Source organism: Haliotis rufescens, unplaced genomic scaffold (assembly GCF_023055435.1).
Source record: "Haliotis rufescens isolate VD_foot unplaced genomic scaffold, xgHalRufe1.0.p SCAF_14, whole genome shotgun sequence".
Lineage (NCBI taxonomy): Eukaryota > Metazoa > Mollusca > Gastropoda > Lepetellida > Haliotidae > Haliotis > Haliotis rufescens.
The window spans coordinates 34,028,750-34,053,325 of NW_025963824.1; the positions used below are offsets into that span (position 1 = coordinate 34,028,750).

At 40.6% G+C, this 24,576-nt stretch overlaps 1 protein-coding gene across 1 annotated transcript; it reads left to right on the forward strand.

The window, feature by feature from the left end:
- Positions 1-1,174: 1,174 nt before the first annotated feature.
- On the forward strand, positions 1,175-23,528 carry LOC124121952 (inversin-like). The gene is made up of 22 exons (XM_048395319.1): positions 1,175-2,211; positions 6,837-6,999; positions 7,265-7,290; positions 8,635-8,683; positions 9,297-9,331; positions 9,685-9,733; positions 9,880-9,914; positions 10,723-10,771; positions 10,980-11,017; positions 11,180-11,228; positions 11,919-11,953; positions 12,651-12,699; positions 12,917-12,951; positions 13,316-13,343; positions 13,671-13,705; positions 16,408-16,468; positions 16,664-16,698; positions 17,342-17,402; positions 17,807-17,832; positions 18,108-18,159; positions 19,908-19,991; positions 22,384-23,528. Exons 2-22 carry the CDS (start codon positions 6,849-6,851, stop codon positions 23,382-23,384), a joined length of 1,983 nt encoding a protein of 660 aa, XP_048251276.1. The 5' UTR covers positions 1,175-2,211; positions 6,837-6,848; the 3' UTR covers positions 23,385-23,528.
- The last annotated feature ends 1,048 nt before the right edge of the window (positions 23,529-24,576 follow it).

Consider the following 24,576-nt stretch of genomic DNA (forward strand, 5'->3'; position numbering starts at 1 on the left):
TGGGCTATCTTAATGATTATCCATTATGTTAACAAACCACGGTAGAGCATGTAACAAAATATGTTTATTAAATGTATCAGTTATCAATACACGTAGTCTTACACGTTCTATAATTTGTTTATAAAATTATGCAGGCATTAGGAATATATATAAGAGTGTGATATATGCATTTTTATGCTTGCCATCCTGTTAGTGCACAGACCCGTGAAGATTCCGGGGTAGAATAAGTCTGCAGCAACCCATGCTTGTAGTAGAAGGCGACTATGCTTGTCGTAAGAGGGGACTAACGGGATCGGGTGGTCAGGCTCGCTGACTTGGTTGATGCAAGTCACAGTATCCCAAATTGCGTGGATCGATGCTCATGATGTCAAACACTGGATTGTCTGGTCCAGACTCGATTATTTACAGACCGCCTCCGTGGTCTAGTGGTAGAGCGTCCGCCCGGAGAGCGGAAGGTCCGGAGTTCGCGACCGCGTCATACCAAAAGACGTTAAAAGATGGTACTCGGCATTATGGGGCTAAAAAATTTTAAACTGCGGCATGGTATCTTAGAGAGCTAGCACTATAAATCGGCATCAGTCCGGACTAGTACAAGCAGCCACACAAACACACACACGTGCATGCACGTCGCTATATAAGTGCAATAATCTTGGACGCGAGGTTAAACCCCATTTCACCTCACCTCGATTATTTACAGACCGATTTCATATAGTTGGGATATTGCTGAGTGCGGCATTAAACAAACTAAATGTTAGTCTACATGGTGACAGTATGCAAGCCTGGACTGGTTTGCTCGATAGGGGATATGCCATGTGCAGCTTACGGAAAGGAACGAGTGGTGTAGTGATCAACCAGGAAGCTGTGTGACAGTAGCGTGCAGTCGGAGGCCGTGGAACTGTCTTTATACACACCTCATTCACATCTTTCATCACACAGCAGTGTGTTGCTGTAGTGTGACAGTGTTTTGTGAGGTTGTAATCGCCTGTCTTAACTTCACCTGTCTTGTGAGGCGGCCTGTGTAGACTGTACCTGTGTGTGGGGGTGAAGTGGCCTGTGTAGACTGTACCTGTGTGTGGGGGTGAAGCGGCCTGTGTAGACTGTAGCTGTGTGTGGGGATGAAGTGGCCTGTGTAGACTGTACCTGTGTGTGGGGGTGAGGCGGCCTGTGTAGACTGTACCTGTGTGTGGGGGCGAAGTGGCCTGTGTAGACTGTACCTGTGTGTGGGGGTGAAGTGGCCTGTGTAGACTGTACCTGTGTGTGGGGGTGAAGTGGCCTGTGTAGACTGTACCTGTGTGTGGGGTCGAGGCGGCCTGTGTAGACTGTACCTGTGTGTGGGGGTGAGGCGGCCTGTGTAGACTGTACCTGTGTGTGGGGTCGAGGCGGCCTGTGTAGACTGTACCTGTGTGTGTGGGTGAAGTGGCCTGTGTAGACTGTACCTGTGTGTGGGGGTGAAGTGGCCTGTGTAGACTGTACCTGTGTGTGGGGTCGAGGCGGCCTGTGTAGACTGTACCTGTGTGTGGGGGTGAGGCGGCCTGTGTAGACTGGACCTGTGTGTGGGGTCGAGGCGGCCTGTGTAGACTGTACCTGTGTGTGTGGGTGAAGTGGCCTGTGTAGACTGTACCTGTGTGTGGGAGTGAAGTGGCCTGTGTAGACTGTACCTGTGTGTGGGGTCGAGGCGGCCTGTGTAGACTGTACCTGTGTGGGGGGTCGAGGCGGCCTGTGTAGACTGTACCTGTGTGTGGGGGTGAGGCGGCCTGTGTAGACTGTACCTGTGTGTGGGGTCGAGGCGGCCTGTGTAGACTGTACCTGTGTGTGTGGGTGAAGTGGCCTGTGTAGACTGTACCTGTGTGTGGGGGTGAGGCGGCCTGTGTAGACTGTACCTGTGTGTGGGGTCGAGGCGGCCTGTGTAGACTGTACCTGTGTGTGTGGGTGAAGTGGCCTGTGTAGACTGTACCTGTGTGTGGGGGTGAGGCGGCCTGTGTAGACTGTACCTGTGTGTGGGGTCGAGGCGGCCTGTGTAGACTGTACCTGTGTGTGTGGGTGAAGTGGCCTGTGTAGACTGTACCTGTGTGTGTGGGTGAAGTGGCCTGTGTAGACTGTACCTGTGTGTGGGGGTGAAGTGGCCTGTGTAGACTGTACCTGTGTGTGGGGGTGAAGTGGCCTGGACGACCCACCCGAATCTGGGACACTGGGAGGAGAAATCTGATACGGGTAAGTCCGTTACTACATTGTCATGTTGATTGCGTACTTCAAGCATAGTTCGCAGGATTATGGCTCGAAGTAAGATAGTACTATCCAATCTTTGTTTGACTGTTTCACAACATGTCATGTAAAGGTACTTAGTGAGCCATTGTATCATGTTGTTCTACTTTCGGGTTGATCTGACGCTCTGATGGCCTCAATCGCGAGAGAATCTCCCCTGGCAACGATCATGCACTGATCGGTATGCCTGGTGGTGGTATTCAGGACGTTATTGATCAGAGTTCAAAAACCCAGGTAGTTGAATGCAATAGCAGTATAGCAGAGACAGGTGTTACCTGCCTTGTGTAAGATAAGGTTTGTAATATCCAGTATCTCACAAGGCTGCGGTATAACAGTGACAGGGGTTCCCAAGCTAGCACACCTACATCGGGCACCATCGGCCAAGCGTCTGCGAATATCGGCGGCCCGAAGACGTTTTGCTCATCGGATCGACGTCGACCCGACGTCGGAAATAATTATCGGCCCAGCATCGGTCCGACTGTAACCGGAGTGGTTTGGGTGAACGAATCACTAAAAGCAGGTTGATTTGTTGATGACAGTTGTTTAATTCATTTGAATTAATAAACAGAGGCTCTGTGAAAAAAACTATGTGAGTTAAAATATGCACAATACCAACACATGCAAATAAAACATTACATTACAACTTATTAACAAATATTAGAATATTATATGATCAGTTTTATCTTATTTCTTTTTCTTATCTTAGAACATCCTAAAAATATCGGAATTCAAACTACCGTTTTTCCTCTATTATACGCAAAGGCGGTCTATTAATTTCGCGAGAGACGTTGAGACGGCATGTACTATAGACTTTGCTTGTATTAGAGACCCGGCGTGTAATAGAGGAAATACCTTATACACTATACATTATACATTATACATTATACATTATACCTTATACCTGATACTTCACACCTTATATCTCAGATCTTATACCTTATACCTTATACCTTATACATCATATCTTATACATCATACATTATACATTATACATTATACATTATACATTTTACATTATACAGTACACCTCATACCTATACCTAGTACCTTATACCTTATACCTCACACCTTATATATCATACCTTACACATTATACATTAATACATTATACATTATACATTATACATTATACCTCATACCTCATACCCCATACATAATACATTATACAGTCCAGTGTAGTAATTAATTGTTTTGCGAGTCCCTTTTTAAGATATTAAGAGGCTGTCGCCAAGGTGACCCAGTGTCGCCGTATATTTTTATAATTTGTGCGGAGATTTTGGCAAATATGATCAGAAATAATCCTAGAATAAAAGGAATTAAGACAGGAAAAATTGAACACTTGCTGTCTCAATTTGCAGATGACACATCATTAGGTTTGGATGGAACAGAAAAGGGCCTTTATGCTGTATCCAACACATTGCAGTTTTTTGCTAGATTTTCTGGACTTAAGGTTAATGCAGAGAAAACTAAACTAATTTGGATTGGTTCAAAAAAGAGATCAAGATATGAACTATATTAGGATTTGCATCTAGACTGGACTAATACAAAGTTTAAACTATTAGGAATAAACTTTGATGTTGATTAATAGAATATTGTGGAGGACAATTATAAAATTAAGCTTGAAAAAATTGAGAGAGAAATGAACCTATGGACGTTAAGAAATTTGACTCCAGAAGGTAGAAATATAGTCCTAAAAAGCCTCTTACTGTCAAAATTGAATCATGTTTTTTCCACCATACCCAACCCTCCAAGGGATGTGATTGATACGTTTCAGAAAAGATGTTTTAAATTTGTATGGAAGGGAAAAGACAAGTAATGCCTCAACCCCCTAGACATGGCGAAATTAACATGCCAATTATAAAGGATGTGGTTGCAGCACAAAAACTTTCATTGATTAGAAATAATATAGAATATGATGGAGTTGTAAATGCAGTCAAACAATTTTGTAAGGCAAAGGAATACAACAACTTTCATTGATCAGAAGATTATATTGTTATCACTCAAAATGGACTGAGTAAGTTGCTTGCTGTATTCCAAATAGAGAGAGATTATGGTTGGCAGATACCTCCTATGTTGATGCATTTATTGCTCCAAATACCTTGAATGTATTTTGGAAGGATGTTTCAGAAGCTTTGGCAACATATCTGTCCACAAAGAAAGTGAAAACTGGTCAAGATATTATGAGACAATCTATATGGTTTAATAATGGAATACAAATAGGAAGTAGTCCAATCTTTTATGAACATTGGTCAAGCAGAGGTGTAGCCTTCATTGGGGTTTTAGTGGATGACAAAGGTAAATTTTATGTATTTGATGCTTTTGTGCATATGTATGGAATCCAAACAAATTATATAGAATATCATGGAGTTGTAAATGCAGTCAAACAATTTTGTAAGGCAAAGGAATACAATATTTTCAATTCTATATCTCCTCGACCAACCATGCCACTCAACGTATCACATCTTCTAAACCAAAATATGGGTAGTAAAGAATTTTTCAAGATTTTATCAGCACAAGAGTTTGTTAAATTCCATGGCATTGAACAATGGGAAAGTATACTAAATAAGACATTTAGTGAAACAAATTGGCAAGAACATATATTGATGGCAAAAAGGTGCACTCAAAGTGAGGATAATAGATGGTTTCAGTTTAAGACTATTCACTACATTCTTACAACTAACAAATATTTATATAAAATTGGATATGTTGATTCTCCTATGTGTACTTTCTGTACAAATCAACCTGTAACTTTAATCCATATGTTGTATGATTGTGAACATGTAAGAAATATTTGGGAGAGACTGTATGTCTGGTTAAAATCTGTTGTGGAAGGAACCATTGATTTAAACAGAGAAAATGATTTATTTGGATTTCAAGGCAAACACAACAACCCACTGAATATTGTACTTTAATATCAAAACAAGTAATATACAGACAACGTAGGAAAGGATTAAGGCCACATTTTGAACACATACAGCATGAGATAAAACGTTATTACAATGCTACAAACGTAATGTCATTCACAAATTGTAATTGTGCAATCATTTTTAGTTTTTAGTCCTTTTTCCACACTTTGTTAAAAACTGAACAGTGATACACTGATACAGTACGTGGACTTCACAGGCAAGAATTTATTGTATGGAAAGATGTACATTTTTTTGGAAAACCATGTACAACAATTATATTGACAAGACATGTATATATAAATGTTGTACCTGCTGAGATGAATAAAAAAATCAATAAAAACATCATACATTATACATTATACATTATACATTACACCTCATACCTCTACCTAGTACCTTGTACTTTATACCTCACACCTTATATCTCATACCTTATACCTTATACTTATATATTATACATTATACCTCATACCTCATACCTCTACCTAGTAACTTATACCTTTATACCTTTATACCTTTATACCTCATACCTCATACCTCATACCTTATACCTAAAACCGTATACTTTTCACCTTATACCTAAAACTTCATATCGTATACCTCATATATATACCTCATATCTTATACCTTGTACTTTACACCTCATACATATACCCTGTACCTTATTCCACAAAGCAAATGTTTAATACCAGTATTTCATGGTTGGTCTTCAACATCATATGGAAATGTCTGAGTCGAGCAGCCAGTGGGTGTCTTATCCTCTTTGAACAGTGTGACTTCATTGCATTAGGCATTCAGACTAAATGCGGGTAAGATATATTGATCATCAACTTTCGGTGTAGGTTCTAACACCGTTGTCAAGCAAGTGATGTACGGATTATATTTGGCAAGCATTTACTGAAGTCTTTGAGGTTGGTTATAATTGTGATGAGTACATGCTAAGAAATGCATTCGACACAGTACCTCAATGAACAGACAAAATGGCGAGCTGAGTGTAGCATAGATTGGAGGAACGTCAATATCCCATATCCCCGAATGTTTGGCAAATCTAACATTGATACGTCTAGTTTGTGGGACGCCGCGAGCGTCATGTCAGAGCAACAATTATTGACCATGGTCAGTATAGGGTGGTGTGGGGCGGTATCACATTTGACAAGCAAGCGATATACTGACGAATTGGGAAGATGACAATGCAAAACCACACCGTACCCAGGTCGTCACCGACATTAGACTGTTCCGGAAAGTTACTGACTTGTCCCCAAAAGAGCATGTGTGGGATTTTCTGGAATGTACCCAAGAGACCCAACACCCACCATCGTGGCTCAGCTTGGGACAGCTCTTCAGGCAAAATGGTGAGCAATACCAAATGCAACCATACGCAACGACTTATATCCAAAGGATTTGTATGCTTAATGATATGTAAAAGATTTCATTATGGTGTCAGTCAGTGAATTCTCGGGTCCAAGTGTCTGGATTCCACTCGTCAGTTAGAACATTGCCGAGTTCCTGTACAGTTGCGGAAGGACAGCGCATCGTGAGAGGGTGATCAGAAACTCGTTCAACATGTGTTCGATAGGGTTGAGGTCTGATGGCCAGGCTGGTCTCCTGCTCTAGGAAGGCATCAACGACCCTGACCCGATGACATGACACACCTTTTTCCTTTTCTAGAATACCGTCACCATGAGTAAGCAGGATGATGACAACACTCCCCCTGAATCCGGTGCCCGGAATATTCACGTTGCACCAAAGATGGGACAAAACGCATCCGCCAAGGAGGTTTTCAATGTAGGAGTTGTGTATGGCGGAGTGAAACAAACTGTCAACCAACGAGGTAAATATATCTGTTAAATGTTTCCCATCGATTCTGCTTCTGAAGTCCCCGAGTTTCACCAGATGCAACTTTTGAATGGTAATTTCTTGCTGTCCTCCTGTACTTTGTTTAAATAGAGTAGTAACGAGATTGGCAGCATGTCACCTTGTTAAAATAGCACACATTAATAATGGGATAAATTGAATTAAACAGAACTGACAAAGGGCGTAACTGCTAAAACAATTGTAAGGGCAACTTTAAGTTTGATTGTAATTGTTGTTTACAGGTGATGATGAAAGACTACGAGATGATGTAAGTAGATGCATTTTCTCTTCCGAAAATAACACTTTCATACAAGGATGTGTTATTAATCACAATTATATCATAGATAATTTAAAACTCAGTATGTACATGTGTGTGCGTTGACTGCCAAACTACTTACTAGACGTATTGGGATGAGGATCTGATTGAGTGTCTATTGAACTCACCCCGGAGTCCTGCTACAAGTTTGAGCAAACCAGGACCGATGTTTAAACGCCCCGAGCCAATGAGATTACACAAGTAATCACACCACTAAAGGACCCGCATACGGTTAAACAAGGTGTAGTGTTCTCACTTCACAACCAACACACCCTTCTTAAACATGCGATCTTATTGGTGCATCACTCAGTCATCGCTGACTCATATTCTGAAGCTGTCCAAAACCGCGTCTGGTCTTCTGAAGCTGTGTTGGTCCAAAACCACGTCTCATCTTCTGTAGTTGTGTGGGTCCAAAACCACGTCTGATCTTCTGAAGCTGCATGGGTCCAAAACCGCGTCTGATCTTCTGAAGCTGTGTGTGGGTCCAAACCCACGTCTGATCTTCTGAAGCTGCGTGGGTCCAAAACTACGTCTGATCTTCTGAAGCTGTGTGGGTCCAAAACCACGTCTGATTTTCTGAAGATGCGTGGGTCCAAAACCACGTTTGATCTTCTGAAGATGCGTGGGTCTAAAACCACGTCTGATCTTCTGAAGATGCGTGGGTCCAAAACCACGTCTTATCTTCTGAAGCTGCGTGGGTCCAAAACCATGTCTGATCTTCTGAAGATGCGTGGGTCCAAAACCACGTCTGATCTTCTGAAGATGCGTGGGTCCAAAACCATGTCTCATCTTCTGAAGATGCGTGGGTCCAAAACCACGTCTGATCTTCTGAAGCTGTGAGTGGGTCCAAAACCGTGTCTCATATTATGAAGCTGTGTGGGTCCAAAACCACGTCTCATCTTCTGAAGCTGTTTATGGATCCATTATTATCGGTTGTAGGCTGTTCTCCTGATACGCAGATTTCAAATGATCTGAACATACGTTGTTCCCCACCATCATAGTTTTAGATTGGGAATTAAAGAGATCAACATCTCTAGTTGTAGTTACATAAGTGATAAAAACACCTTCACCTGCCACGATAGCATCACCTTGCTCACACAGTTCAACAAGAACATTACGTCTGGTAATCTTAAGAGTATGTCACACGCCAGCTGGACTTATCCCATTCACGCCTTGTAGGTCAGCGAGCCTGACCACCCGATCCCGTAAGTCGCCTTTTACGACAAGCATAGTCGCCTTTTACGACTTCCATTACGACAGAGTCCAGTGTCAATGCAATAACATTTGATGTTTTAGCTCCGGAATTTGCGCAGTAAGCTGACCGTCCGGGAGCGTGAAAAACGTGGTATGTATAAATTTAACCGTATCCCACATTTGAATACAATTTCAGCTTATGTTCTTATGTCTGAGCATTTTATGTATATCAACGATGACTGCCTTCAGAATGTGATATGTAGAAAAGTAATTTTGAATCCACAAAAACTGTCTAGTTTCTAATATTAATATTATTCCAACATTGTTATGATAATAATTATACATGATTATATAGTTGTCCAGTCACATTTAAATTTAGTTAGGCTGATATTGTTTTTCTAACATTTGCAGAACTACAAGCTTCCCTTTTGACACGCACTGTGTGTGTTACCATGTCTGTTCTGACTTGGCTTTACAAATTTACAAATGTTCATGAATGTAACAAAACAAATAAACCTCATTGCTTTTGACTCTTTTGTGTATTCGGATAACATTCTCAATAACATTATGAACCAAAGTAGGACCATTCCCAGACCAATCTTTTGTGCGATTATAAACGTCAAATTGTTATCAACATCAACAGTTATATTGCATTATATATTATTATATTGTTTCTTGAAGACTAAAGATAGTGACATCAGAGTATATGAACTATTAAACAAGTGTTAACCATTTAAACATGTGCATGTATATTCTATTGACAGAAAAACAATCAGTTGTTCAAGATCTGAAATCAAAGGTCAGTAAAGGTCACATTATGTATCTGCACACATGATAGAATATAGTTAAGGCTGTGTCAAGTTTATGAATATATTGGTAGGGGGGAAAGGAAGGGGACTGTGGGAGATTATTGCACCGTGTGCTTTTGATCGTGAGTGTTTAGTCTGTATAGATATACAGACAGTGCTACTTCTTTCACTATGCTTATTGTATTTAGTGACCTGAAAGAGTGTTATATTAATTATGTATTTTCTTATTGACATTACTCTGAAAACCCTGTCATCCAAGCAGACTGAAAGTGGTTGAAAGTATCATTGTTTTAATCTACTGGTAAATATATTCCCTCATACGAATTCATTTATTGAATTTCAGACGAATAATCTGGAAAAGGAGGTGCAACAGCTCAAACAACAAGCACGTGGTATGGATCCCTCTTTCTTATGAATATGGAAAAGGTTTTGTTGCTTATATTTCTTTATTATCAGAAAATGAAAATTGCAGTGGAAGCTTTTTGCATTAAAATATTGTTTAAAGGTACATGGCTTATGGAATTTATTGTACTTTCAGCTAAAGCCGGGGACACACAAAACATGGAGAAGAAGGTAATGTAAACTTTCACTGACAGGTATACAGTGCATAATGAATAGAAGATGTTTACACCTGTCTAAATATAATGTCAAATGTCACACATTTCTACACTGTTACTTAAATTTACTGTGCGGTTATGGTGCAAATTTATATGGAATCTGCAGTTTCATGCGACATTTCAGCTTACATTACTCTATGTACATCCCATTGTGAACAGAGCTCATGATAACATACGTAATGTGTTTGATGTTACAATTAAAATCCCACTGGGAAAGTCTTGTCATGATAATTAGTTATCTGTACAGAAGATCATTCAGTACTTCGGTGTCAGAATCTTAAAGACACAGAAGTTACATTATGATCAGAGCATAGTATGCACTAATTTGAATATTGGGCTTATCAATAAAAACATGCCTAACTACAAACAAAAAATAAGAAATTTAGTCAATTACGTCAGATCACGCGAGACAACATCATACTTTAGATCACAGGATAGATAGTGGATGATTTCAACGTATTTGCAAATATACAAATATTCCGAAATAGCATACTTTGTAGCCTGCATAATTCATCTTTTTACCAACATCAAATCCGGCGTCACTTCAACTGTTCTTGTGGTTTAGAGCTGAAAGTGTATATGTACCTTAGCATAGCTTACTTAAGCGTCCTACAATATGACAAAAATAACGTCCTACAATATGACAAAAATAACGTCCTACAATATGACAAAAATAACGTCCTACAATATGACAAAAATAACGTCCTACAATATGACAAAAATAACGTCCTACAATATGACAAAAATAGCTATTGTTTTTCTAGATAGGAAAGCTGATGGAAGATGTTAAAATCCACACAGACGAAATAGAAAGTGAGTAGCAAAGTTAATACTTCAATTACGTCAAATGGAACTAGCATTAGAATAATCATTATGCACGTGTAACCTTTACTAGTTCATCGTGTGATCTATTTTCTGTCTGTATACATTCACAATTAGCTTGATATAGCCACTTGATATACTCTCTCAAATGACATGCATTTTGGAAGATACCGATCTTACAACTTTTGATCATTTACAGATTTGGAGAACAACATTATTCCAGATTTAAAGAAACAGGTAACCAATGCTTTCAAACTTAAACAAAACTGGATTTTGAAATTATAAAAGTATCCAATTTCTTCATATACAGCATGCATGTTATGCCTTCTTGCAAAGGCACTGAAATGTGGATCATATACTTTTGTAAATGCTACAAAATAAACTGTGTCATGTTTACAGATACAAACAGTTGAAATCAGGCTTGTACTGCTTAGAGAAACTGTCGAAGGTGGGTTGAATTTCTACTGCACTGATCAGTGAATGATATGGCTTGTAGTGTCAGGTCAAACATCAGCAGTTAACAGTCCTGACACGAGCTGATGCAATATGAAATGTTATGTTCAGCTTAATGCCGGCATATCTTGGCTCAAAACGAACACATTCTCAGTGGGTAATCCTTCAACAAGTGGAAGGATATGAAGACGACTAGAGTTCTGATGACATAGAGCTTGGAGAGTGAGCAGTACAGGACACGACATTGCACTAAACATGTAGAGTCCTTTCTTTGCAACTGAGACATCAACACCTCCACCCCGTTTATGCAATGTTTAGGATAATCGGTGATTAACAGTCACGTCCACGGTTTATTTACATTGATCATTTCAATACTTTTTATCGCGGACTTCAATGAGCTGCCTTGATTTGAAAGCAATATGTGTATTTCACACAGATCTCGTGCAATCTTTGACATCAGTAAGTCTTTTCCATTTAACTTAGAATAAGACCCTGCTAAAAAGTAATAATTTATCAAGTATAGAGTTAGGTGCGCACACACACGCACACACACACACACACACATGCAGGCACGTATACACGCACACACTATCCACCATGTAGTCGAATCTTGTAAACTAACTGAGAAAGAGTTATAAATGTGTCGTTTTTTGTGAACCTTATGTCTAATATTTTTAATTTGCAGACACAACGAATGCCATCCCAGATCTCGAAAAAAGGGTATGCCGTATTTCAACAGCTGTGTATTGTTATTTGTGTGTGTGTGTGTGTGTGTGTGTGGGGGGGGGGGGGGGGGGGGGGGGTGCGGGGGGTTACAAATTGAAACAGAAACATTAACCCGGGCATCAGTAAGTACAGAACAAAATTGTGAAATCAGTAAATGAACAGACACGTTTAAAGAATAATAAACAAACTCTATTAAAACACACAGTTTTAGGTTTACAATCAACAAGGCAATACAATAGGACAGGTAAGTGGCAGAAGCAAGAAATAACAGGCACTAGAATTAATGTAGGTCCACTCAGAATTAATGTAGGTCCACTCAGAATTAATGTAGGTCCACTCACTAACTACGTCACTCTCGAGTGTCTGGAAACAGGCCTGTCACTGTTCTTGAACCCGGAAGCGGACAGGAATCCAATCCTCACTTGGTATATGATAATTGTAAATTGACCTTGTGTGTTGTCGATAAGATGATTCAATCTGAGTGTGGGTTCGAATCCCGGATGGGCCCCAAATCATAAAAGCTCTAGAAGTTCTACTTCCCTAAGAAAATGCTTATCCCACATGCAACATTTGAGACATTTCACCACTTTCTAAACTTGATTGTGCAATATAGGGTAATGTGTACGTACGTATTCAGGATTATCGACTTAGACAACATTGCCATTATGATGTTTCTTAGTTTCCATTGCAGATGGAGGGCCTGAAAATGGATCTGGAAAACTATGGCTTTGAGATAAAATGTAAGACATGTGTCAGTGGAACAAACATTTCATCTTACATTTCTAGCGTTTAAGGCTCTACAGACTGAGTGGGTAACACAATTGCAACTATGAGACATAAGTAATGTTAGCACAGCCACACAAGATAGTTTTTTGAGTTAATAAGATTCTTTATAAAAGGCAAAACATATTGCCTTATTTATATGTATTTGCTTAAAATAATTTAATTTTCTTACAGCTGAGAGGGAGAACGTTGCAGAGCTGTGCATATTGGTAAGATGTATTTTAACAAAATCTGGGTTATACAAATGATTTACAACTTAGCTAAGCTTTTGAGTTTCATCATCAGAGGTCTGCTTACGTCATTCAGTAAATTTTGTGGGATTCATACTGAAGGGCTTACTAATAAGGCCCATGACACTTTGCTATACCTTTACATATATTAGCTGGTCAGATTCGGTGACCTGATTGTCATCGTATCCCTACTACTTGTCTGTACTTGGATCATTGCTCGTGATATCAATCACTAAACAGTCTGGTCCAGACTCGATTGTTTACAGGCAGTTGTCACATGGCAGGAGTACCGCAGTTTAATTTTTTTTATGAACATTCATACTTCATTAATATTTATTCACAGATTCAACAGTTGAAAAAAGACATCTTAGGTATGTTTTATTTCCTTCAATGTGAATGTGAACAGTCCTTAAAGTAATCGAGTGTCAAATGATAAGACAACGCTGCTGGTTTGTAATTTCATAATTAATCGAAAGTAAATTAAGCGCTAATGTTGTAATCATACATTGTGCCAATACTATTCATATAATCTAAATATTAAAAAGCATGTATAGTATTCGAAATCATTGAAATCATTCAGAAGATTTTAAATAATGTTCAGTGTCAATGTTTCGCTCATGCATTCTATAAGTAAACTGTGTACAATGACCATATAACAACAAATTATTCACACGAAAATTCAAATCATCTTTTTTCAGATCAGAAGAAAGAACAGGAAACAATGGCTTCAAGGGCAAGTTCTTTTATAACTTCAAAGATCGATACAGTACTAATTGAACAACATACATTTTATTTCGAACTAATGGCATAAACGTTTTTTTGTAACCCAAGTATTCAAACTGATTCTTTCGAAACTTTTCTTTGTTAGTGAACAAACACATTCTGAATATCATCTACATAGATGATACTACTCACATACACATAGACGGAGAATAACGTTTAGACTGTGGGATTAAGGCACAAAGACGCTTCAATAATTTTCGCTCCGAATATGTCTGATGTCCTTCTATTTGTAACTGGCTCTATCTCTGGATGGATGTGGATGCTGCAATCAATCTCGTCTGGGAATTGGATGATTGTCTCGTGTGTCTCCTGCATATGATGTGAACAGACGTGCGACTGTTTCTCTTGTTTGACCTGCATCGCTCACCTGTAGGCGGCGGGGTAGTCAATCGTTTGAATTCGATGTACACGCGTACTCACTCACTCACACACTCACTCACACACGCATCGCATAAATGGTGGCCTCACATTGCTGTCCCTGATTGCATGTTCGAGGTTTCACAAGCATCTTTCTGAGGTATACTGTTAACTTGTGTCTGTTCTAGTAAAGGGGATCTGTGTATGTCTCTGTGCAGAATTGCATTCCCTAGGGGACAGACATCTATGAAAAAGGGTTCCTGTCCAAGAGTCGCCCTAATGTATCTGGTGTGTCACCACCATACCCGTACTCGTGGGTCTTACAGAAGTAGACCCGTGAAGATCCGGGGTAGAACAGGCCTTCAGCAACCCATGCTTGCCGTAAAAGGCGACTATGCCTGCCGTAAGAAACGACTAACCGGATCGGGTGGTCAGGCTCGCTGACTTGGTTGATCCATGTCTTAGTATCACTGTTGTGTGAATCGATGCTCAAGGTGTCAATCACTGGATTGCCTGGTCCAGACTCGATTATTTACAGACCGCCGTCATATAGCTGGAATATTGCTGAGTGTGGCGTTAAGAAACAAACAAACAAACAAACAAAACAAAGAAAATGACAAATATCTACGTTATGTCCTCCGACATACCTGAATAACTCGCTCTCATCTTTTAACATGTGGTTTCTGTGGTCATGCAGTCACCATCACCATCGACGTTTCTATAGTTCGTGCAAGTACATGTCTTGGTTTGTGTAATTTGTACAATAAATACATAGCTTCTATTACTGGTATTATTTCCGTTATTCTGTAAATACCATACCGGTGTTATTTTCTGTTTTGTGTGGATCAGCCCGTGTTAAGTTAGGACAGTATATGAACTTGCATTTAAGAACTATCTCATGTAACTACACCTTCTCCAGGCGGACGTGCAGTACATGGCCATGCACCTGACACTCAAATCATAGGAAAGGCCCACTTTTTTAGAAGAATGTATTCTGGATATAACATTGCCAGTACTGAACATGTTCCTCTTTCGTGTAGAAACCCCTGGATATCCCCTTGTGTACAACAACTGTATTGCCAAAGGTACATTTCAAACAATCCAATCCATGTTGTTCATACTCTCGCCATACAAGAGAGGCAGAGCATTTTTTCACGTGTTCACGCTATAAGATAACTATGTTCTGTATGAAATGTAGGGCGCTCGGGTAGCCCAGTGGTTAAAGTGTTCGCTCGTCACGCCGAAGACCCGGGTTCGATTCCCGACATGGGTTCAATGTGTGAAGCCCATTTAAGGTGCCCACCGCCGTGATATTGCTGGAATATTGCTAAAAGCGGCGCTGACTTGGTTGATCCATGTCTTAGTATCACTGTTGTGTGAATCGATGCTCAAGGTGTCAATCACTGGATTGCCTGGTCCAGACTCGATTATTTACAGACCGCCGTCATATAGCTGGAATATTGCTGAGTGTGGCGTTAAGAAACAAACAAACAAACAAACAAAACAAAGAAAATGACAAATATCTACGTTATGTCCTCCGACATACCTGAATAACTCGCTCTCATCTTTTAACATGTGGTTTCTGTGGTCATGCAGTCACCATCACCATCGACGTTTCTATAGTTCGTGCAAGTACATGTCTTGGTTTGTGTAATTTGTACAATAAATACATAGCTTCTATTACTGGTATTATTTCCGTTATTCTGTAAATACCATACCGGTGTTATTTTCTGTTTTGTGTGGATCAGCCCGTGTTAAGTTAGGACAGTATATGAACTTGCATTTAAGAACTATCTCATGTAACTACACCTTCTCCAGGCGGACGTGCAGTACATGGCCATGCACCTGACACTCAAATCATAGGAAAGGCCCACTTTTTTAGAAGAATGTATTCTGGATATAACATTGCCAGTACTGAACATGTTCCTCTTTCGTGTAGAAACCCCTGGATATCCCCTTGTGTACAACAACTGTATTGCCAAAGGTACATTTCAAACAATCCAATCCATGTTGTTCATACTCTCGCCATACAAGAGAGGCAGAGCATTTTTTCACGTGTTCACGCTATAAGATAACTATGTTCTGTATGAAATGTAGGGCGCTCGGGTAGCCCAGTGGTTAAAGTGTTCGCTCGTCACGCCGAAGACCCGGGTTCGATTCCCGACATGGGTTCAATGTGTGAAGCCCATTTAAGGTGCCCACCGCCGTGATATTGCTGGAATATTGCTAAAAGCGGCGTAAAAACAAACTCACACACTCATTCGCTGAATGATATATGAACAAAATTATTTTCAGATACAGAAAATTGAAACAGACGAACTGCATATCAAAGCAGAAATGGCAAAACAACTTGAAGGTATGCATGATACAATACATACATAGAATCAGGCAATTATACATGTAAAGTGGTTATACTACCTAAATGCCTGCAACCATCAAGCTTATTATTTTTCACTGAATGAAGTCTTATGAAACTCATGCTACACTGTCAAGATATTTTTCGAAGGTCGTTGACATGATACCATTTAAAAGATTTCATAACTATCTTCAGATGAACGGAGAGAAAAAGAAGAATTACAAAGAAAGGCAAGTACTGCTCGATTTACTTCACCAGGGACACTCGTGTATTAATCAGAGGACAGCAATCAGGTGGCAGAAATTATAGCTCTCCATCATTATGTCACTCATCATCTCTTGTCACGTGACGAGGTGACGCCATGTAGTTTAAACTTTTATGCAGCTTAGTGATTTTTTTTATTTATTAAATATATGGAATGAACTACACATGGATGATACAAATGAGTAGTTTCGAGATTATGGAAATTAAAGTTACGAAAAAGGCAAAAATGACCGCCAAGTGAAAACTAACGTCATAAAACGTCATTTATTAATGCATTGTTTCCATGCACGCTTATGCTCAGGTCGGTATGATATGCATGGATGCACTCATTTGAGGGAAGACTGACTTTTCCATTATGACACATCATTGTACTGCTCAGATGAAAATATCGAATATGTTAATTTTATGACACATCCCATATATAATTAAATGCATAACAGTTCCCTTAAGTTAATCCGGACGATGTCAATGGCTACAATAGAGTCCGGACTAGAGGCGTTACACTATATATGCTTTAAGTGTGATTGAGACAAAGTAGTGTGTCTGTTCCATTTACCAGCAACAAAAAACTCCTTGAGTGACACCTACTGTCTTCAATACTTGTTACAGGCACAAAAACAACACGAAGAGATGACGGAAATGAAAGCCAAACTGGAACAATTACTCAACGGTATGTAATATGTAATAATATTCGTACATTCATATAAATGCATGCATGCACGCACGCACGCACACTCACACACACTGCATACATACATACATACATACATACATACATACATACATACATACATACATACATACATACATACATACATACATTTTGATAAACACATGCAAGTTGGCCCTTTATCCATGGTTTCAAATATGCATGCCTCTCATGTATTCTTGGTAATGAACAAACGTCCAAAGTTACATAATCGTGCGTGCATAGTGTAGAAATTATAATCAGTGAAACTATAAAACAGTAAAGTTTAAACAAACAATTTCTTTAACATCAATGAACAATACACGACCGCAAATACACTTTCAATTCAGTGATACATATTGACAAACACAATTATGTTGTTTTAGATGAAAGGGAAGCAACAGCACGAAAGGTAAATACAACTTTAATTACTGCCTCGTTCTCTGGGAGAATATTCCTTGATTTCCCATCTGTTTCTGAGTTTGATATTCCTAAAAACTTCCTAAATTTTCTAAACTTTACAAACACGGAGAACAAGTGTCAGTCGCCATGGTGACAACGCCCAAGCATATTGTGTTTGTTCCCATTTTGTTGTCTTCGTCATAATCGTACGCTGAATTTTTTTATCAGTGTTGTGAATTTGTTGCTACAATGGCAATCCAGATAATTCCCCTTTCATTATTACAGATACAGGAACAGGCGAAACACATCCAAGACTTGATGGAACAGACACAGCAAGGTAGGTTTCTATAGTCCTATAGTCCTATAGTTCTCTTAGACACCATTATGTCCTGAGAATGCGAGACTGTTACATTTCACTGACAGCAAACGTTTCCGTGTATGGCGGCAGGTCTGTTTCCTCACACGACCAGTTCGGGGAGTATTTTCCACGCATCCCTTTGAACAATGTTCGCCATTCGGCCACGTGACCATCACACACATCACGTGACTGAATTTCGAAAAGATAAGTAAGTGTGACATTTTGCATGCGTCACCAGAGCCACGTAATTGAAAAATGTGTAGATGTATACGTAGCAATTGTATAGATACCCATTGTATCTGGGCGACAGCTATGGTGGAATACAATGTGCGTGTCGACTGTGGTAAAGGAATACTCAGACAATGGTGCTATAGTGACATTTCTTTCGCTTATAATACGTCACACGTCTGAATAAGAACGATAATCCAACTTACATCTAAGCATACCGACAAAAAAAACGTTAAAAAGATGCATGGTACTTGTTAATTGCCTCCTGTCAAACTATCTCAAAACGCATGGTAGGCGATGACAGTCAATTATTTTTAGACATCCATAAGTGCTATGGTCACTGACACACGAATGGTCAAACTCTTTGGTCAAGCTAAAATTATATGAGGTCAGTTTTTATAGAACGATCTCAACTGATATTGTGTCTAGACCAGTCATGGAAATAAAATCTGGGATACTCAAATACACTTTACAAATTTGAAACTGATGTGACTATTTTGTAAACCATATCCTTTTCTAATTTTCAAAGTGTTTTTTTACGTATTTAACTCCGCCAAGATCCCTTAACTCTGTTTAACCACCTTAAATATAAGGTTATATCGAATATAGGACAATATGTCTTTATAAACCCAAAATGAGTTTTTTTAATTTGTATAAAATGTCCTTTGTCTAACTAAAATAGATGTTAAAATTAATTTTTCCCACCAGAACTACACTGGTGGGCGCCATATCTTTCTGATAAAAATATAATTTAAATACACAGGAATAACATAGAACGGAATAAAAATCAGAAAACAATGTTTCGTATTTGACTTGTATGTACCATGTAGGTTTGCTATTGATATTCATATGCAGACATTTTGATGCAAAGAAATAACGAATCAACCATGTTATAACAATTTCACCCACAATTAATGAATTCAAACTAAAATACTAATAATTCCATCAATTAAAATGATGAATAGGTAGCTGATGTAAAACCCAGGGTTAGAAATAGGGCCTAGTCCTACAGTCAAAACTGCCATAATCAAGAGTTTTGCTACATGTTATCAGTATAAGGACCATTGGACTGAAACAGTTGCTAGGCATATAGGTCGGACAGGTGTTTGAAACTTCATTGGGTGTTCCAATATAAAATGCACATATTCTGTTCCAATATAATGCACATATTCTGTTCCAATATAATGCACATATTCTGTTCCAATATAATGCATAAATTTTTCTTTTTGTTTTAGATGAGATTTTACTTTGAGTGAAGTGACATATACTTAGATTCAAACTTTAGAAATTGGACTAAGGAAGTGTCTCTATAGACACGCGAGGCAGATGAACAACAATCTAAATCTAATTTAAGGGATTTATCTCCGTGTATTTTTACCTCTGCTATAACAAATGTGTTTTAATCTAATTCTTCAGTGAATATTTTAAAAAGGCAACACATTTGTGCAAACGCAAATGTCTGTGGCCAGTATTTCTGAACAGCATATTCTTTGTTTCAGCCTCAAGTCACTCGAGTAGAAATCCGGGACAGATCGAGGGGCTGTCACATATCCAACTGACGCAACAAGAGACTGATCTACACGGTAGGTGGAAGATCCCAGCAGGTGGTAGATACTATCACTGTCCAACTGTGTAACAAGAGACTGAACTACACGGTAGGTGGAAGATCCCAGCAGGTGGTAGATACTATCACTGTCCAACTGACGCAACAAGAGACTGAACTACACGGTAGGTGAAAGATCCCAGCAGGTGGTAGATACTATCACTGTCCAACTGTGTAATAAGAGACTGATCTACACGGTAGGTGGAAGATCCCAGCAGGTGGTAGATACTATCACTGTCCAACTGTTTAACAAGAGACTGATCTACACGGTAGGTGGAAGATCCCAGCAGGTGGTAGATACTATCACTGTCCAACTGTGTAATAAGAGACTGATCTACACGGTAGGTGGAAGATCCCAGCAGGTGCTAGATACTATCACTGTCCAACTGACGCAACAAGAGACTGATCTGCACGGTAGGTGGAAGATCCCAGCAGGTGGTAGATACTATCACTGTCCAACTGTGTAACAAGAGACTGATCTGCACGGTAGGTGGAAGATCCCAGCAGGTGGTAGATACTATCACTGTCCAACTGTGTAACAAGAGACTGAACTACACGGTAGGTGGAAGATCCCAGCAGGTGGTAGATACTATCACTGTCCAACTGTGTAACAAGAGACTGATCTACACGGTAGGTGGAAGATCTCAGCAGGTGGTAGATACTATCACTGTCCAACTGTGTAACAAGAGACTGATCTGCACGGTAGGTGGAAGATCCCAGCAGGTGGTAGATACTATCACTGTCCAACTGTGTAACAAGGGACTGAACTACACGGTAGGTGGAAGATCCCAGCAGGTGGTAGATACTATCACTGTCCAACTGTGTAACAAGAGACTGATCTACACGGTAGGTGGAAGATCCCAGCAGGTGGTAGATACTATCACTGTCCAACTGTGTAACAAGAGACTGATCTGCACGGTAGGTGGAAGATCCCAGCAGGTGGTAGATACTATCACTGTCCAACTGTGTAACAAGAGACTGATCTGCACGGTAGGTGGAAGATCCCAGCAGGTGGTAGATACTATCACTGTCCAACTGTGTAACAAGAGACTGAACTACACGGTAGGTGGAAGATCCCAGCAGGTGGTAGATACTATCACTGTCCAACTGTGTAACAAGAGACTGATCTACACGGTAGGTGGAAGATCTCAGCAGGTGGTAGATACTATCACTGTCCAACTGTGTAACAAGAGACTGATCTGCACGGTAGGTGGAAGATCCCAGCAGGTGGTAGATACTATCACTGTCCAACTGTGTAACAAGAGACTGATCTACACGGTAGGTGGAAGATCTCAGCAGGTGGTAGATACTATCACTGTCCAACTGTGTAACAAGAGACTGATCTACACGGTAGGTGGAAGATCTCAGCAGGTGGTAGATACTATCACTGTCCAACTGTGTAACAAGAGACTGATCTGCACGGTAGGTGGAAGATCCCAGCAGGTGGTAGATACTGTCACTGTCCAACTGTGTAACAAGAGACTGATCTACACGGTAGGTGGAAGATCCCAGCAGGTGGTAGATACTACCAACTGTGTCACAAGGGACTGAACTACACGGTAGGTTGAAGATCCCAGCAGGTGGTAGATACTATCACTGTCCAACTGTGTAACAAGAGACTGATCTACACGGTAGGTGGAAGATCTCAGCAGGTGGTAGATACTATCACTGTCCAACTGTGTAACACATATCACCCAGAGAGCCCACTCCACAACCCTTTTCAATCAACAGGTTGATAAATAGATCTACATTAAATCTATTATTATCTTCTTGATTTCAAACAAGTCAACAATTGCAGTCACAGTTCTACCATAAAACTCCATCCAACAAACGTGTATGGGCACGCGGCGTCGATGAATAGAAATCCCAATTTATAGAATGGCAATAACGTGTCTGCCGACAGTAATTATAATGTTTATGTGCTATATACAGTTTTCTGAACATCATATTCTATGTTTGAGCATCGAGTGACCCCGAGGTTTACTCCACAGCCTAGATCGAAAAAACAAGCAGGTGGTAGCTCACTCCTCAAACCTTCGTCAAAACAGCTTCTACAACTGACCGTCATATAGCTGGAGTATTCCTGAGTACAGCGTAAAACAACAAACAAGATGACATTAATCAACTCAGGTCACCAACCCATACACAGAATAATGTTACAACTACTGGATGTAACAAAGATTTTAAACATTGAATTCATAATCCTTGATTACATGAACCAGCTGTCGTTCTTCACCTTGATCGTTGTATTGTCAGCCATGTTGGAAGTGTTTGATGACGTGTCTTGTCACGTGTCAACAGGGTGAGGTGTGAACCATGTGGATGTATGACGAAGATGTCTGGATGTGTACAGTGTTTACTTTGTGTTACAGCGACTCCATCACCAGCAGACTGCGACCGCCTCCATGGCGCCAGCGGGGACGGGGACCTGGAGGAGGTGAAGCGGCTCCTGTCTCTGGGCGTCAACATCAACAGTAGAGGACAGTTCAGCAGGACACCGGTGATGTGGGCAGCAGTGGAGGGACACAGAGACGTGGTGGAGCTCCTGGAGAGTGAAGGGGCCGATGTGTCACTGGTGGACGAGGACGGTTACAACATCCTTCACTTCGCCTGTATTAGAGGACACTTAGAGACGGTGGAGTTTGTGCTGTCACTGAACGAGGTGGACATCAACAGAAGAGGAGAGGGGAGCAAGACACCGGTGATGAGGGCAGCAGAGTTGGGACACAGGGAGGTCGCGGGGCTCCTGGTGAGTAAAGGGGCTGATGTGTCACTGGTGGACGAGGACGGTTACAACACCCTTCACTTCGCCTGTCTGGGAGGACACTTGGAGACGGTGGAGTTTGTGCTGTCTCTGAACGTGGTGGACATCAACAGTAGAGGACTGAAGAGCAGGACACCGGTGATGTGGGCAGCAATGAAAGGAAACAGTGACGTGGTGAAGCTCCTAGTGAGTAAAGGAGCCGATGTGTCACTGGTTGACGTGGATGGTGGCAACATTCTTCACTTCGCCTGTCTGGGAGGACAGTTGGAGACGGTGGAGTTTGTGCTGTCTCTGAACGTGGTGGACATCAACAGTAGAGGACTGAGGAGCAGGACACCGGTGATGTGGGCAACAGAGCGGGGACACAGAGACGTGGTGGCGCTCCTGGCGAGTAAAGGAGCCGATGTGTCACTGGTGGACGTGGACGGTGGCAACATCCTTCACTTAGCTTGTATGAGAGGACACATGGAGATGATGGAGTTTGTGCTGTCTCTGAACGTGGTGGACATCGACGCCAGGAACAACTTGGGGGAGACAGCGGCCGACGAGGCGAGATCCGGGGGACATCCGCGATTGGTGGATCTGCTCGTGTCCCGCGGCGGTCATTGAGGTCAGTGTCGTGTTTGTGTAGACGGTGGAGAAGGACGCTGACAGAGACGTGGTGTGCCGTTCACGTCGTCGAGTGTAAATATGTCTTTATTTAGGTGAAACTGTTTGTTGTTTTTGGAGATAAATAAAACTTGTAAAAACTTTTTTCAGACATTTTGTCATTTGTTGGGTTTGGAACTTCTCATGATCAGGTAAGAAAATTGTTATCAGAGTGTAAATAGAGATGATGTGTGATTGGTGTGTAAACCCCGCACCCCGTTATGCATTTATGCATATCGTTTTATATTTTTGTGTTGATATTACGTCAAAAGTTGTCGTGAAAAGCACACACAAAAATCTTTGTTTACATCTTGCTGCACTCGGTGACCTCAGACCCAGCTGACGTGGCGCCAAATGTACAATGACAGTGACGTCACACTGTCGATGACGTCACGGCATTCCGGCTTAGGTCTAAACACTGAAGCTGCCGGTGTGACATTGAAAATGGACCCGCGTTGAAAGTTGAGTCAGTATTCAACGTTGAATACAAACCCGGTCTCACTTTTCAACAGACCAGGGTCAAATTTCAACAGTTGAAAAGTGACCCTGTCAGCTTACCAAGTCGTTAAATAGTGACCCGGGCCTCGCGTTGAAAAGTGACTCCGTTGAATTGTGACTTGTGGTTTATTCTGCTTACCAGAAGACTCTTTATAGCATGTCTAAATTGGTGCAAATACTTATGTTTGTTTGATTGGGTTTTATGTGGCTTTGGGTAGTATTTCAACCATAACGCCACGGTGGTTACAACGAGGCTCCAGTCTTCGGGCTGAACGAAAGTGACCCGGTGGGTGCATGTGTGTTAGAGCAAGTATGTGGGTGCTGGGTAGTATTATATATGTATGTATGTGTGTGTGAGAGAGAGACACCTACAATCTGGAAGCCGTAAATAGAAAGAGGCACACCGAAAGCGTTCTCAACCTAAAACGTCCCCAGCATAAAATGTTCATGGTGGTGTTAGGAATTGCTTTTAATTATTATATTTTCGAAGTGTTAACATGATGTCAAGTATATTTCAGTACAAGAATATATAAATGTTGTAATTTGAGGTCATTCTGATATAATTTTATTGATGCAAATATATATTGCGTTGGCACGCAAGTTGGTATATTTATATACAAACTTCAACCCTGCTATATTTCAAAATATAAAATCC

Excerpts from the sequence above, each read along its gene's own strand:
- LOC124121952 (XM_048395319.1), top strand. The coding sequence starts at position 6,849 with ATGAGTAAGCAGGATGATGACAACACTCCCCCTGAATCCGGTGCCCGG. Across the intron at positions 9,332-9,684 it reads TTCAAGATCTGAAATCAAAG|ACGAATAATCTGGAAAAGGA; the intron begins GTCAGTAAAGGT and ends ATTGAATTTCAG. Across the intron at positions 16,699-17,341 it reads AAGAAGAATTACAAAGAAAG|GCACAAAAACAACACGAAGA; the intron begins GCAAGTACTGCT and ends TACTTGTTACAG.